Below are 15,450 nucleotides of genomic sequence, written 5' to 3'. Positions count from 1 at the left end.
CGTTATTGGCAGGTCTAGGTATAGATATTAACCATGGTAAGATTCAAATGAGATCCAGTTCAATGCGTCTTATTATTAGCTACTTTTGAAATCTGTAAGTTGATGTCAGAGATCCTTATTGGATTTCCTTGTGATTTAATCTCACGTTAAGCTGACATTTCATATAGACTCTGCAGCCAAAAGATACGTTAAAATCCCAAACTACAATCAACGAATTTCACATAGTATTCTAGATTCCACGATCTGTTTCTTTCTTTCTCTCTGGTCGGTGTTCGTTCCATCTTAATTTTACATTCTTCCTCAGACTTCGTTCAGCAGAAAACCAGAAAAGAATGATGTTTGGACACTGTGTATGAAAGTTGTCAAGCGGTATTATTTGATGTTTGGAAATTCTTCCATTATATTAATGGAAGCATTGACGATGCGCTTGCTCAGTGGATCACAAACATACGCTTATTGTTGGTTATCTTATTTTATTGAAGCAATGTGAAGCACTTGTGTAGCATAACCAGTGTAAAATACTTACACTCTTAAAAATTTCCTTGCTCAGAAATGAGAAAAATGCATGTTCAAAACAAAATAAGTAATTTTTACTCATATTTGAGGAAAAATGTCTCATTATTTCCAAATGTGTTTTCATTTATGAGCTCAAGGCAAATTTTCAGGTTCCCATTTATGAGATTTTCTCACTTCTTAAAAATGAGAATGGAATAGTGCGTGATTTTCAATATCATAGATGATTTAAAAAACAACGATAACAATCTTACCGAAATAATATTACTATGTTTTACTAGGGAGTAATATTATTAGGGCTTAATTACTATTCAGGAAAGGAGATAAAGGATTTCAGCTGTAGCAGAGTGCGAATGGATATGAGTACGCAGTAGGTGATGCAGCTGAGGTGGCGTATGAATACACGTCATGTGACAGCGGCGAGGAGCAGCGTACATATCAACTTTCGAACGTAAGTTTGGGTGAATTGTAAACACTACCATACACTAAAAGTTACTGTAGTATACTGTAGTATAGTAAAAGTACTGTAGTGTAGAACGCTGACCCCCCCCTCATACAGGTTATATAGGCTATAGCAGTCAGGTTGGCTCTTTATGTATCAAAGCTCAGTACTCAATTTACATAATAACGAGTGCAGCAATAACAAGTGAAGGCGGGTTAGAGCCCCGTAGGACACGTTGTTTTCTATATTACAATAGAACGGGGAGGCATGTCAATGTTTTACACCCTTCGTCATTCGTTATAATGTGCAAAATAGCTTATGTACGGAAACAAAGAATACATAAGTCATCTGTGTAGTTAGAAACAGCGTTACAAAAGTGTGATTTATTATTATGGAATTGTAATACAAAGGTACTTTGTACTGATCACCTAGCATAGCTTGGCGCCTCCGTTCTTTCACTAAAAGTGATCGTTTTAATGACACGCGTTTGCTGGTTATTTATGACATAGTACTGTACGCATTTGCTCTTGATTTAACGTAGAGGCTGCGGTAGCTCAGTGGTAGAGCGCTAACCTCTGGTGCGATGAGGCCCTTGGTTTGATCCCAGGATTTCCAGCTTGCGGCAAGTGGGCTTGCTGGTGGATAAACACAGTATGCATAGGTTTTCTCGGGGTTCTCCCATTTCTTCCCACTTTCTTCATTCAACTATTTTTTTCATTCTCATCATAATCGTCTCCTTTAGCCTATCCAACACAACTGTGGGAAGTAAAACTCAAAGATTTCATTTATTTTTTTTAACCCAACGTCCCAGAATTGTGCTCCAAGGCTAAAAGAGACAGTGATAGAGATGGATAATAATGGTGTAATGAAAATGTGGACATACGTTTCTTGGCAGTTTTTGCATGGGTTTGTGACCTTGTTGCCAATCTGAATTGAATCCTAGCAGTGGAGTTTCAGCACATTTATGAGGGGCACAAACTGTCGCATTCCCCTGCAGTAATGAAGAAGGTGGAAGGTAGGGGGTGATTCCTGGAGCTCCGGACCTTCCCCGAAATCGCTACTTTTATGTAAATTTTATCTAATTTTAGGTACAATTTTACATGTTTTAATACAATTTGTCCTCGTATTGAACTTGGAGCATCTCCGAAATAAATTCCTGCGTGCGTTTCTTGTAGGAGGAAACTGAAAAATCCTGGAAAAACCCACGAACACGGTGTTTCTCATGTAGGTAACTTTTTTTTATGGTAGAGAAGTAGGCATATTGGACTGCGATAACTCAGTGGTAGAACTAAACTCCGATGCATGGGGTCCCTAGTTTGATTCCACCTCCGTCAAGTGGGCAGTGTGAGTAAACATATTATGTATGTTTGCTCGGGATTCCCTCACTTTCTTCATTACAGCATTTTCGCTCATGATCATCATAACGTCTCCCTGAGCCTCGTAGCATAAGCGTGGGACGTTACACTCCAGCAGAAATTGTTCTGTTATTCTGAAGTAGACAGATAATTCTTGAATCTGAATTATCAAGAAGTTGGTATAATGTTGGATCAAACGGGACAATCTTGAGTAAACCACGTCGATGAAAAAGAAAAGTCTTGAGAAAGTGGACAGTGATGAAAAGAAAAATTTCAACTGTCTGATGCAGTAGGAATAAGTAACGCATCTAAAATACAAGTCATCGTGGTATTCGTGGAATTTTCATGAATTGAAGTGAAGATTAAAATGTTATGTTTTAAAAAATATCTATAACTGTGGTGTTTATTTAATATAAATTCTGGGTGTACTAATAGTTTGAATTTTTTTGCAGGTTTATATTTTGTTTATATTCTTTTCCGTCTTCTCGTATTTGAGAACCCTGTTTCTGTGCACCGTTTCTCGCTTTTGAGGGAGATATTTCTCAAATCTTTTTGAGAAATGTGTTTCTCAAAATTGGGGCTATACGTCTCATTTCCTCAAATGTTACTTTCTCAATTTTAAGAAAAAATAAACTTTTTCTCAAATTTGAGAAAGCATTTGCACCCTCAGAAATGAGACATAATTCCTCGCATTTGAGTCATTATTTCTCAAAATGATTTGAGAAAATCGAAATCTCACTTTTAAGAATGTATTACTCGGTGCACAGATAAGAAACGGATGTTCTCAAATACGAGGAATATTTTCTCGAATTTAAGAAACCATTTTTAACAGTGTAGTTTCAATAATTCCAAAAAATTAATCTGTAGACCCCATGTAGCACTGTGAAAAATTTCAAGTTTTTAGTTTAAACGATTTAGCCTGGCTGTTGATCAGTCAGTCAATCATTCACTCAATTAGGACTTTTTATATACGAGGCGCATTCGGAAAGTAACGTCTGACGTGGAGTAGTGGGGGCAGCGCTACTATCTTTGCTCAGACGTGCGCGGTATATTAGTCTGCACTGCATCCAGCCGTAGTAGAGTGAAGGTTGTCTGATCACTAGTTCCAGTTTTCTAGTGTCTCAAAATGTGTGCTGCAATAGAGAACCCCGCAAATGCGAGGTGCGATTTGTTATACGTTTTCTTACGGCAAAACAATATTCGGCAGCAGCTATTCATCACGAACTGTTTGCTGTGTACGGACCAAGTGTGATGAGTGAAGGAGTTGTTCGTGAATGGGTTCGTTCATTTAAAATTAGACAAACATTCATGACGAAGAGAGGAGTCGCAAGCTATCAGTTGTTACTGATGAACCCGTTCAGAAAATTGATGGAAAAGTTGGTGAAAATCGATTATTCACAATTTCGGAGCTTTCCCATGAATTTCCACAAATTTTCAGGACTGTGTTATATGACGTAGTGACACAATGGTTAGGCTACAGGAAGTACAGGGTGTCCGGAATGCGACTGTTGGTTTTTAAAAGTGTATAGTTTTAATATCGTCAAAGATACAGAAGAAAAAAGAAACATTCATATTGAAGGAAAACTCAAAAAGTTTAGTTCAGAAAATTTTCATACTTGAACAACTCCCGGTGACGGCGCTAGTATCGCCGATAAACAGAACTGGCGTCCGCAGTCGAAAAGGCGCAATGCGTGTGGTGGTTTGCAGAGACAAAAAGTATTGTTCAAGTTCAGCGAAACTTTCGACATGTTTACCACAAGAATCCTCCATCATGCGACAGTATTCGGGCGTGGAAGGATCAATTTTTATCAACGGGGAGTGTAGTGAAACAACACAGCGGTGTGTCAAAAGAAAATATGGAAGCATTAAGAGAGTGTTTCTCACGTAGCCAGCTGCCAGAGGATGTCAATTTGCGCAGCGAGCAGGCAATTGGCAATTCCAAAGTCAACAGTGCACGATGTGGTACACAAACGATTACATTTGCGCGCATATAAGGTGCAATTGTTGCAAGAAATTAAGTTCAACGATAAGTTACAGAGAGCAGCATTTGCTACTGAATTCTGGACAGGCTTGATTATGACCATAATTTCCTATTGAACGCTGTTTTCTCTGATGAGGCAAATTTTCATTTGTTTGGCTGTGTTAACAGACACAATGTTAGGATATGGGGATCTAAGAAACCGCATGCGTACATAGAACATTCTAGAGACAGTCTCAAATTGAATGTTTGGTGTGCTTTAACACATAATGCAGTTATAGTCCCCTTCTTTTACATAGAGCAAACCATAACAGGAAATGTGTTCTTAGACATGCTTCAACACTTTGCTGTTCCCCAATTACAACATTTGCAACCTCAAGTGATATTCCAATTGGATGGTGCCCCGCCACATTGGAGCCTATAAGTGAGGGAGTAGCATGATACTGAATTTCTTGGATAGGCCGTGATGGACCAATTAGGTGGCCTCCATGCTCTCCATCAAATAGCTGTTGTTGATGTTATTCCCCTGGACTTCTTCCTGTGGGGGTATGTGAAAGACCTTGTGTATTCTGGTGAAAAGGTGCGTAACCTTGATGAACTGAAGAACCGTATTAGGAATGCGATTGCTTCAGTAACACCTCAGATGTTACAGAACACGTGGAGAGAGATCCGTTGAGTTCAGGCTAAATATTGTAAGAGTTACAAATAGAGCTCACGTGGAGTTACACTGAGTTAGAATGACTTGTAAGTAAGACCAAATAAACTTTTTGAGTTCTCCTTTAACATGCATGTTTTTTTTTTCTATATCTCTGACCATATTAAAACTATACACTTTTAAAAACCGTCAGTCCCATACCAGACACCTGTTAATGTGGCTCAAGGCACAGGAGGGAGATTTTTGTGCTGATGGAACTTCTAAGCTAGTGCAGAGATATGATAAGGCTTGAATATTTATGGAAACTATGTTGAAAAATAAAGCAAACTAGTAGTTTTCAGATGTACAATAATAAATTATTCTTATTTATTTGGGTGTTCCCTTTTTTAACCAATCCGATGTTACTTTCCGAACGGCCTTCATATAAAGATTCAAAGAAGAGTTAAAAGAAAGAAAAAAAGAGAGTTAAATAAAGTCAAGATAATATTTATATTCTTCAAGTAAATGTTTGACGATTTATTTAATTTGGTTTGCCTTCTCATTAGGGGATACATCAGTGATTACCTTACTCTATGAGATACATATCTTACAATAGAATTAGACTCTCGAATGTGTTTGATGTAGGCCTATACGACTGCATCTGCTTAATTAAGACAAGTATCAAATTATTTTAGATTCTAACAAGGTCTAAAGCTGGAATACGCAGTACTTTTAAAAATCGTATAATCTAACTACTTTATAACGTTACTGTTATTGGAAATATTAAGGCTCCAATTTTTTAGCAACTTCAAACCCAAACTGGAGTCATTCCATTTCTCGTTTACGGACTTTCTTTTGTGTGTGAACATTTTGACAACACTTTTTAAAACTGTCTTCAGAGAAAATATCATTGAATGAAGCAAAAAATAGAAGCATTTAATTAGAACACTTACCTGCGTAGTATACCTGAGTCCCATTCTCTATTAGAGGCATCAATTCGTCGTAAAACATTTCTATGTAGTTGTCCCTCACATCCAACACCCGCAGTTGTGGAAACAAAGTTGTCAGGTTCTTAATTGGTAAAGAACGGAATCGATTGTGGCGTAGAATAAGTTGAGTGAGATTAGGTGGGGGACCAAATGTTCCTTCCACAAAGTCTGTCAATTCGTTGAAAGATAAATCCAATACTTTCAGTGCTGTTAGATTACCCAGAACATCTGAAATGGAAACAACAAGTTGGATTTCAGTGCAGAAATATTGAAACAAAAGAAAGATAGAAAGATACTGTGTCCTGTTTACATCTAACACTTAATGTACACTCATGTCCAAAATCATTGTCGCATATCTATAACTATCTTCTTGTAAGAATATAATTTGATAATGATTTTGCAGGGTACTTTTAATACTGATACTATATGTATAATCGGGAAATTTATATTTGTCGTAAATTTCATAGGAAAACAATTATAAATATGAAAATTAGAGTGATTAAAAGAAAATGTTGCTAAATGTACACGAAAATTTTATCTTCGTTTTATTGTTCTTATTTAGTGCGCTCTTTTGACATGAAATTTGCCACATACATGTCTTTGCCGATTATACACATACTAACATTATAAGAAATACAGGGGGAATTCGTTATCAAATTATATTCCTACAACAACATATTTATAGACATGCGACAATAATTTTGGACATGAGTGTACCAATAGCTTGGAAAGCATGTAATTGTAGAAGCAATGCGCAAGTCTAGACATATACAAATCTATCTACACTGAGAAAAAGCCGTTATGCGGACAGCAGTATATTGTACAATTATACATAATGCTTATGTTTACTACGGAAATCTGTACGGAGCATACCTTATTCATATGCTATATACGTACTGCCTCTTTCACCTTAAATATTACATCACGCCGTTGCAGGATGTGTAACATCTAACAATGTTCTGTATGTTACATACGTCAGCTATATGCTATATACGTCCATCTGTGTGTGAGATCCTTGTCGCCTTTATATACAGTTCTTTCTTTCGTATGGAAAGTACGTTTATTTGGAACACTTATTCCATGCAGAAAGTACTATAAAACAGACGTTACATAGAATTGTATGTTAAGTCTAAAAACTACAGGAAATAAGCATGTAATCTAAGTTTTTACGTACGTCACATATTTTTTCCTCAGTGTAATGTAGACATCCATTTAGACAAAATTAAGAAGTATTTTTTCTTCTCCATAAACACATTTTTGCAGTGATTCTACAAGTCTTATCTGTGTGACACCAATATATCGTCTCACTGTTTTCATAGCCCGCCTACTCAAGGCTTTATTGTTAAGAGAATAAGATACCAAATGTGAAAATACGGTGGACTTACAAGGTATTGTACGTGAACTTAATTTTGACACCGGAAGTACCTATTATTTCCGTTGTAATACAAACAAGTGAAAGACAGGTCCTATTCATCGGATTGTGAGACTTCATATCAAACACAGCTTGTCGCTATATCTTACAACTATTAATATAGGGAACAATATTAACACTGGAAATTGCATTTACTTATTTTAGTTTCAAGAAAAGAATAGCTGACATTAAATGTATTAATGACATTCTGAATTTATACCAACGCATGTTTGTCGCTTCTTATCACAGTTTTTGCTCTATGGAAATCGATATTAGAGGTTTCAATGGAGGAATTAAGTTGCAAACAGACACACAAGCCGAGTTGCCAATGTACACACACTTTGATGCACATCATATAAAGCAACAGTTATTTACGCACATAACCTTATTAACTCAGTGAATAAACTATATATTACTATAGTACATGCATTTACTGTAATATAAACATATTAAGTAGCAGTGTTGGGCAAATTTCAATTGAATTAACAATTAACAATTAATTTGTAAATTTAATTGTTAATTGCAATTAACAATTGAAATAAGTAATGGTTAATTGTTAATTGCAGTTGGCCATTGAAAAAGGATAATCAATTGCAATTGATCAATTGATTGAAAGTAATTGCAGTGGAAAGTAATTGCAATTGAATTCTGTAATTCAATTGCAATTGAAATTGATTGGCAATTGATTCAATTGCAATTGATTTCCACAGCAATTACTTTCAATTGATTGATCAATTGCAATTGATTTTCACTGATTAATTTTCAACACTGTAGTTCAGAGAGGGCGTGGGGCAATGAAAACTTTAGCCACGCCCAATTGACTCACCACCCGTTGTGACCCACGACCCACCGTGACCCACTCTGACCCACTACACACCATAAACCACTCTTACCCACTGTGACCCAAAGACCTACCAAAACCCATTGTCATCAACTCTGACCCATGATTCACGCCCTCTTCTCTACTGACTAAAGAGTTTAAACTTGTAATAAAACAAGCCTATAAAATTATCACTCATTGGAGTTTGAATTTCTACGATCAATCGCTCAAGCACCGCACTAATACAATAACGGCGGATCTGACCTTTCTAATATAAATAAAATAGAGTTTGTTCGTGTGTCTGTCTGTCTATCTTTGTGCGGCCTGTGGACGATACGAGTGGACCGAAACTTTTCAAAGTTTGGTCACTGGTAGCTTGGTCTAGGCCCCAGACCAAGACGAAGATTTTTTTTTAATTCCTTACTAGGGCGTCTCCAGAGGACGTTTACCGGTACCGGCCTGGGGACCAGAAAAGTCGACCGAGAGTTACCAAATTTTGGTCAAAGATACCTTGGTCCAGGTCCCACACCAAGGCAAAGCGTTTTCAACAAAATTCGAACCAGGGGGTGTCAGGGGGGCGTTTACCGGAACATGTAAAAGTAGAACGATATCAGTGTCGATTTCATAGTTTTCGCGGTCGCTGAGATCCATGGTGAAACTCCGATCGCATTAACTTCCAAATTCACCGTATTCGGCTGCGGGCCGTGGATCAACGGTGGGGGAGGGGGAATACCGAAACGTAAAAGTAATCCAAAATGGCCGATATTAGTGTCAAATCCATAGTTTTCGCGGTTGCTGATATCAATGGCGACACTACCATTAGCGATGACTTTCAAATTCATCCACCGTTGTATGCGGGCCTTGAGTCACCAGAGGGGGGAATTCCGAGACATGTAAAAATAATCGAAAATGACCGATATTAGTGTCAAATCCATAGTTTTCGGGATAGCTGAGCTCAATGGTGAAACTCAAGACGCGTTTACTTTCATATTTAGCCCCCATCAGCTAAGAAAGGGGGGCATTATAAAGGGGATCACGAGACATGTAAAAATAATCCACAATGACCGATGTCAAATCCGTAGTTTTCGCGGTGGCTGAGATCAATGGTGATACTTTCATTAGCAATGATTTTCAAATTTAGCCACCATTGTATTGGGGCCGGGAGTCACCGGGGGTGGGGAATTGCGAGACATGTAAAAATAATGGAAAGTGACAGTAGTAATGGCCTTACTTTGCCTCACTTTTTGGCCCCTGGGTCCCTGCCTCAGGACCCATGGTCCCTGGCCGGGGTCAATGACCTAGGGGTACATAGGACCACCCCCTCTAAATTTTGGCAGGGGTACCTTGGCCCACCCCCTAAATTTTGGCAGGGGTACATAGGACCACCCTCTTAAATTTCGGAAATTGCCAAATCTAAAAATTTGGTATGGTAGCCTAGGACCATAGTATGTACCTCTATCCGTATTGGGTGTCTATGTCGTTCTCTTTCATGGGTAAAAAATTGCCAAAAATTCAAATTTCGGGGGGTTTTGACCTAATTTATCCCCTTTGATGAGGTGTTATTACCCTATATGGTTATATGGGCGTATACAGGGGTCCATTCCCTTTCATAAGACATGGGTATATTAATGCACCCCTTTAAATTTTTGGGAGGGGTACCTTGGCCCACCCCTTCAATTTTGGAAATTGACCAATATCAACATTGGGTATTATAGTATAGGACCCTAATATGTATCGTGATAAATTTGGGCGGTCCACCTCATTCCCTTCTAGGGGTACAAAATTGCCAAAATATAAACGTAAGCAATACGTTATACCACGTGTTTGGTTTTTGGTCGATTTTATCCCCTTTGATGAGGTGTTATTATCCTATATAGTTATATGGTCATGTATAGGGGTCCATTACCTTTCATAAGATATGGGTATATTTGTGCACTCCTTTAAAAATTTGGGAGGGGTACTTTGGCCCACCCCTTAAATTTTGGAAATTGACCAATTTAAACATTGGGTATTATAGCACAGGACCCTAATATGTATCTTGATAAATTTGGGTGGTCCACCTCGTTCCCTTCTAGGGGTACAAAATTGCCAAAATATAAACGTAAGCAATACGTTATACCACGTGTTTGGTTTTTGGTCGATTTTATTCCCTTTGATGAGGTGTTATTATCCTATATAGTTATATGGTCATGTATAGGGGTCCATTACCTTTCATAAGATATGGGTATATTTGTGCACTCCTTTAAAAATTTGGGAGGGGTACTTTGGCCCACCCCTTAAATTTTGGAAATTGCCCAATTTAAACATTTGGTATTATAGTACCGGATCCTAACATGTATTATGATAAATTTGGATGGTCCACCTCGTTTCCTTCTAGGGGTACAAAATTGTCAAAATATAAACGTAAGCAATACGTTGTACCACGTGTTTGGTCTTTTGGCCCAATTTATCCTCTTGGATGAGGTTCTATTACCTTATATGGTTATATGGTTATGTATAGGGGTCTATTCCCTATCATAAGACATAGGTACATTTGTGCACTCCTTTAAAAATTTGGGAGGGGTACTTTGGCCCACCCCTTAAATTTTAGAAATTGCCCCTTTTTACATGTTTGGTATTATAGTATAGAACCCTAATATATATTACTATAAATTTGGGTGGTTCACCACGTTTCCTTTGATGGGTACGAAATTGCCAAATTTTAGTACAACCACGTGTTTGGTTTTGGCTCAATTTATCCCCTTGGATGAGGTCCTATTACCTTATATGGTTATATGATCATGTATAGGGGTCCATTCCATATCCCCTTAAATTTTGGAAATTTTCCAATTTAAGCATTCGGTATCATAGTACATGACCTCAATATGTATCATGATAAATTTGGGTGGTCCATCTTGTTCCCTTTCATGGGTAAAAATTACTAAAATATAAACATAAGCAATATGTTGTACCATGCGTTTGGTTTTTGGCCCAATTTCTTCCCTTTGATGGGGTTCTATTACCTTATATGGTTATATGGTCATGTATATGGGTTCATTTCCTATCATAAGACATGGGTACATTGACGCACCCCTTGAAAAATTTGGGAGGGGTATCTTGGCTCATCCACTCGGTTTTAGAAATTGTTTTAATATAAGCATTTGGTATCATAGTACAGGACTTCAATATGTACCACTATAAATTTGGATGGTCCACATCGTTCCCTTTCATGGGTAAAGAACTACCAAAACTCGAATTTCGGAGGTTATTGACACCTATTTAGCACGTTATATGGTTTATTACCTTTATATGTTTATGTTCCCTTTTAAATTTGGGAATTATCAAATAACAAAATTCGGTAAACGTTTTCTAGGACCCATTGGTGTTCCTCTTATGGCCAAATATTCAAAATTTAAATGTTATTGACCGGCTTTATTATTGAATAAGTACAGGATTTATTACTTTTTTCATAAGACACAGGTGTATTTGTGTACCAATCTTAAATTTTGGGAGGGGGTACATTTCTTATTGTCATATCAATAATTGGTAATTGTTCTTTGGGTAAATCATTGTGATCACGTGATCAGTTATTGACCTATGATGGGATTAGGAGTCCAGGACATTGGTACATTGAAACTTTGTAGGATAATTTGAGAATGCGTCATTGGTATTGATTATTACAGCCAAATATAAACGTAAGCAAGACGTTGTACCACGTGATTGACCTTGATGAGGTAGTGTACAGGGATACATAGCTAACCTTATTGAAACTTATGACTCATAGTCTTAAGGGAATACATGCTACAACACTGGCAAAGTTATTGTTGATGCAATTTGATTGGCTGATCACTATCTTTCCTGCAATCTGATTGGCTGATCACTATCTTTCGTGCAATCTGATTGGTTCAAATCTTTGCTGAATTCAGTTTTGTTTTAACATTTAAAAAGTTTTTGAATTTTTTGTTTGAAACTTTGGTTTGACATTTTTTCGTGTGATATTTTTAGTTTAAAAATTTTTGTTTCGAAAGTTTTGTTTAAAAATTTTGTTTCAAAATTTTGTTTGAAACTTTTGGTTTGAAATTTTTGTTTGAAAAATATTTTGTTTGAAATTTTTGTTTCAAAATTTTGTTTGTTTAAAATTTTTTGTAAATTTTTTGTTTCAATTTTTTTTGTTTAAAATTTTTCGTTTGAAATTTTTTTCGTTTGAAAATTTTGTTTCCAAATTTTTTCGTTTCAAAAATTTTGTTTGAAAGTTTGGTTTGACATTTTTTTTTAAAGATTGTGCACTCATTAGTAAAGAACCGGAACTGTTTAGAACAAAAACCTTTGTCAATATTTTTTTTTCATGATGCAATAGTACACGTCAGAACATGGGGTTGTACTTGAAATGAAAAAAAACACAATTCATTGAAATGGATCATTTTATTACACTCCACATACATCCATACCAGATAGTGGTTCTGGATATTGTCGATACAATGTATTTTGAACTTCTTGCACTAGTTTGTCTTTAGCGTATAATTTTAATTCCAGTTGAAGTCTTTTAAGGTCTATTGCGATATCAATTGGTGGAAACTCAATGTTCATTTGATCACAAATAAACTGTTTATCAATACAGGTATGCACCCACGAACGATGTTGACAACCATCACAATATCTAGATACATGTTGTACAATAAGCATGACACATTTTTCAAAATAGTACTTTTTCAGGAATATACTTGTTTTGTTGCACACTTCCACTGCATGTTTCACACACTGAAATACGCTGATGAATTTGTTCCATTCTGTTTGTGTTAGATACACCATGTTGCGAGGGACATGAAATGTACTCTTTTTACGTAACAGCACCATCTTCTCTTCGAGGACTGTACGCATCACCACTTCATGATTTGAGCCTAATGATTTGACTATGGTCACATTTAGCTCATCATGAAAATAATCGTTCATTTGGTCGATTCGTGAACATAATATTTGCCATTCTTCACAGGTCAGTTGTACACCAAATTGTTCTGCTTTGCCCAATCGAATCACTGGTTCAAATGTTCTAGCACTGATACCAATCATCACATGTTTTGTTTGAAATATATTTATTGGATAATAGCTTGCGAAGATGAATTCTTTATCGTTAGAAGTACACATCTTTCCTCCTGAAAAGTACTTGCTCAAATGATTTCACGGTATTGGTTGATTTATAGAACTACGGCTGACGTCATTGGAAAGGAATGTGCTGACGTTTGAATTCATGGTTTCATCACAGTTCCTGACGTCATGCTGACCAACCACATTCATACAACTACGTCTGATGTGCTGACGTTTGAATTCATGATTTCATCACAATTGCTGACGAATCCGGCTGTGTACTAAATTCAAACTGATGACTTCGACCCAAGAGTCTTTTATAGCATAAAGATACAGATCCAGTATTTAAGAAACGCAGCAGTTCTTCTTGTTTTGATGCTTCCATGGGTAAATATCTTGCTGGTAAAATTATATTCTTATCATTTTCAAGCTTCACTACGATTCTTAATCCAAACTCTGTAGGGATCATTTGGCTAGCTAAGATTCTATAAGGTACATTCTGTTGTAAATCAGTAATCTTGGTAAATGATTTCATCACATCACGTGTGTTTAGAAACTGCAGACAAGTAGCCATGATGATGTTATCATGAATACTAACGCGAACGATACTTATATATGATGCAAAACTGATGACGTTTCATTATCATGTTCTGACGTGTACTATTGCACCATGTTCTGACGTGTACTATTGCACCACAATGTTGCCAGAGGTTTTAGTTCTAAACAGTTCCGGTTCTTTACTAATGAGTGCACAAACTTTAAAAATGTCAAACCAAACTTTGAAACAAAAAATTTCAAACAAAAATCTTTGAAACAAAATTTTGAAACGAAAAACATTCAAACAAAAAAATTTCAAACGAAAGAAATTCAAACAAAATTTTGAAACAAAAAAAAATTTCAAACAAAAATTTTTTCAAACAAAAAATTTGGAAACGAAAAATTTCAAACAAAAATTTTAAACAAAAATTTTAAACGAAAAAAATTTCAAACAAAAAAATTTTAAACAAAAAATTTTGAAACAAAAGTTGTCAAAAAAATTTTCAAACAAAATTCTGAAACAAAAAATTCAAACAAAAAATTTGAAAGCAAGAATTTTCAAACAAAATGTTTCAAGCAAAAAAAAATTCAAACTAAAAAATTTTTACGTTTCACGGTTAACCGTCAAACTTTATCCGGTTTTTAACTATTCGATTAACAAATAAACGGTTTTGATCATATTTATCATTGAGTGCAAAATGTTGAACGAAAACAAGATTTTTAAATGTAAAACAAAACTTAAAAACTGAATACAGCAAAGATTTAAAACTCATCAACCAAACAGATTGCACGAAAGATAGTGATCAACCAATCAGATTGCAGGAAAGATAGTGATCAGCCAATCAAATTGCATCAACAATAACTTTGCCAGTGTTGTAGCATGTATTCCCTTAAGACTATGAGTCATAAGATTCAATAAGGTTAGCTATCAGATTTCTAAAACTCAAGGTCAATCACGTGGTACAACGTCTTGCTTACGTTTATATTTCGCTGTAATAATCAATACCAATGACGCATTCTCAAATTATCCTACAAAGTTTCAATGTACCAATGTCCTGGACTCCTAATCCCATCATAGGTCAATAACTGATCACGTGATCACAATGATTTACCCAAAGAACAATTACCAATTATTGATATGACAATAAGAAATGTACCCCCTCCCAAAATTTAAGATTGGTACACAAATACACCTGTGTCTTATGAAAAAAGTAATAAATCCTGTACTTATTCAATAATAAAGCCGGTCAATAACATTTAAATTTTGAATATTTGGCCATAAGAGGAACACCAATGGGTCCTAGAAAACGTTTACCGAATTTTGTTATTTGATAATTCCCAAATTTAAAAGGGAACATAAACATATAAAGGTAATAAACCATATAACGTGCTAAATAGGTGTCAATAACCTCCGAAATTCGAGTTTTGGTAGTTCTTTACCCATGAAAGGGAACGATGTGGACCATCCAAATTTATAGTGGTACATATTGAAGTCCTGTACTATGATACCAAATGCTTATATTAAAACAATTTCTAAAACCGAGTGGATGAGCCAAGATACCCCTCCCAAATTTTTCAAGGGGTGCGTCAATGTACCCATGTCTTATGATAGGAAATGAACCCATATACATGACCATATAACCATATAAGGTAATAGAACCCCATCAAAGGGAAGAAATTGGGCCAAAAACCAAACGCATGGTACAACAT

At 36.1% G+C, this 15,450-nt stretch overlaps 1 protein-coding gene across 1 annotated transcript in view; it reads right to left on the bottom strand.

Moving 5' to 3' along the window:
* Positions 1-15,450, bottom strand: part of conv (insulin like growth factor binding protein acid labile subunit convoluted) — a 180,597-nt gene that overhangs the window by 13,055 nt on the left and 152,092 nt on the right. The window contains exon 5 of the mRNA XM_081743372.1: positions 5,876-6,139. Within this exon, the coding sequence (XP_081599498.1) occupies positions 5,876-6,139 (264 nt within the window). The remainder of the gene's footprint in view (positions 1-5,875; positions 6,140-15,450) is intronic.

This window comes from Thermobia domestica, chromosome 16 (assembly GCF_964235325.1).
Source record: "Thermobia domestica chromosome 16, izTheDome1.hap1.1, whole genome shotgun sequence".
Taxonomy (NCBI): Eukaryota; Metazoa; Arthropoda; class Insecta; order Zygentoma; family Lepismatidae; genus Thermobia; species Thermobia domestica.
This window is presented reverse-complemented; position numbering and strand designations above follow the sequence as displayed.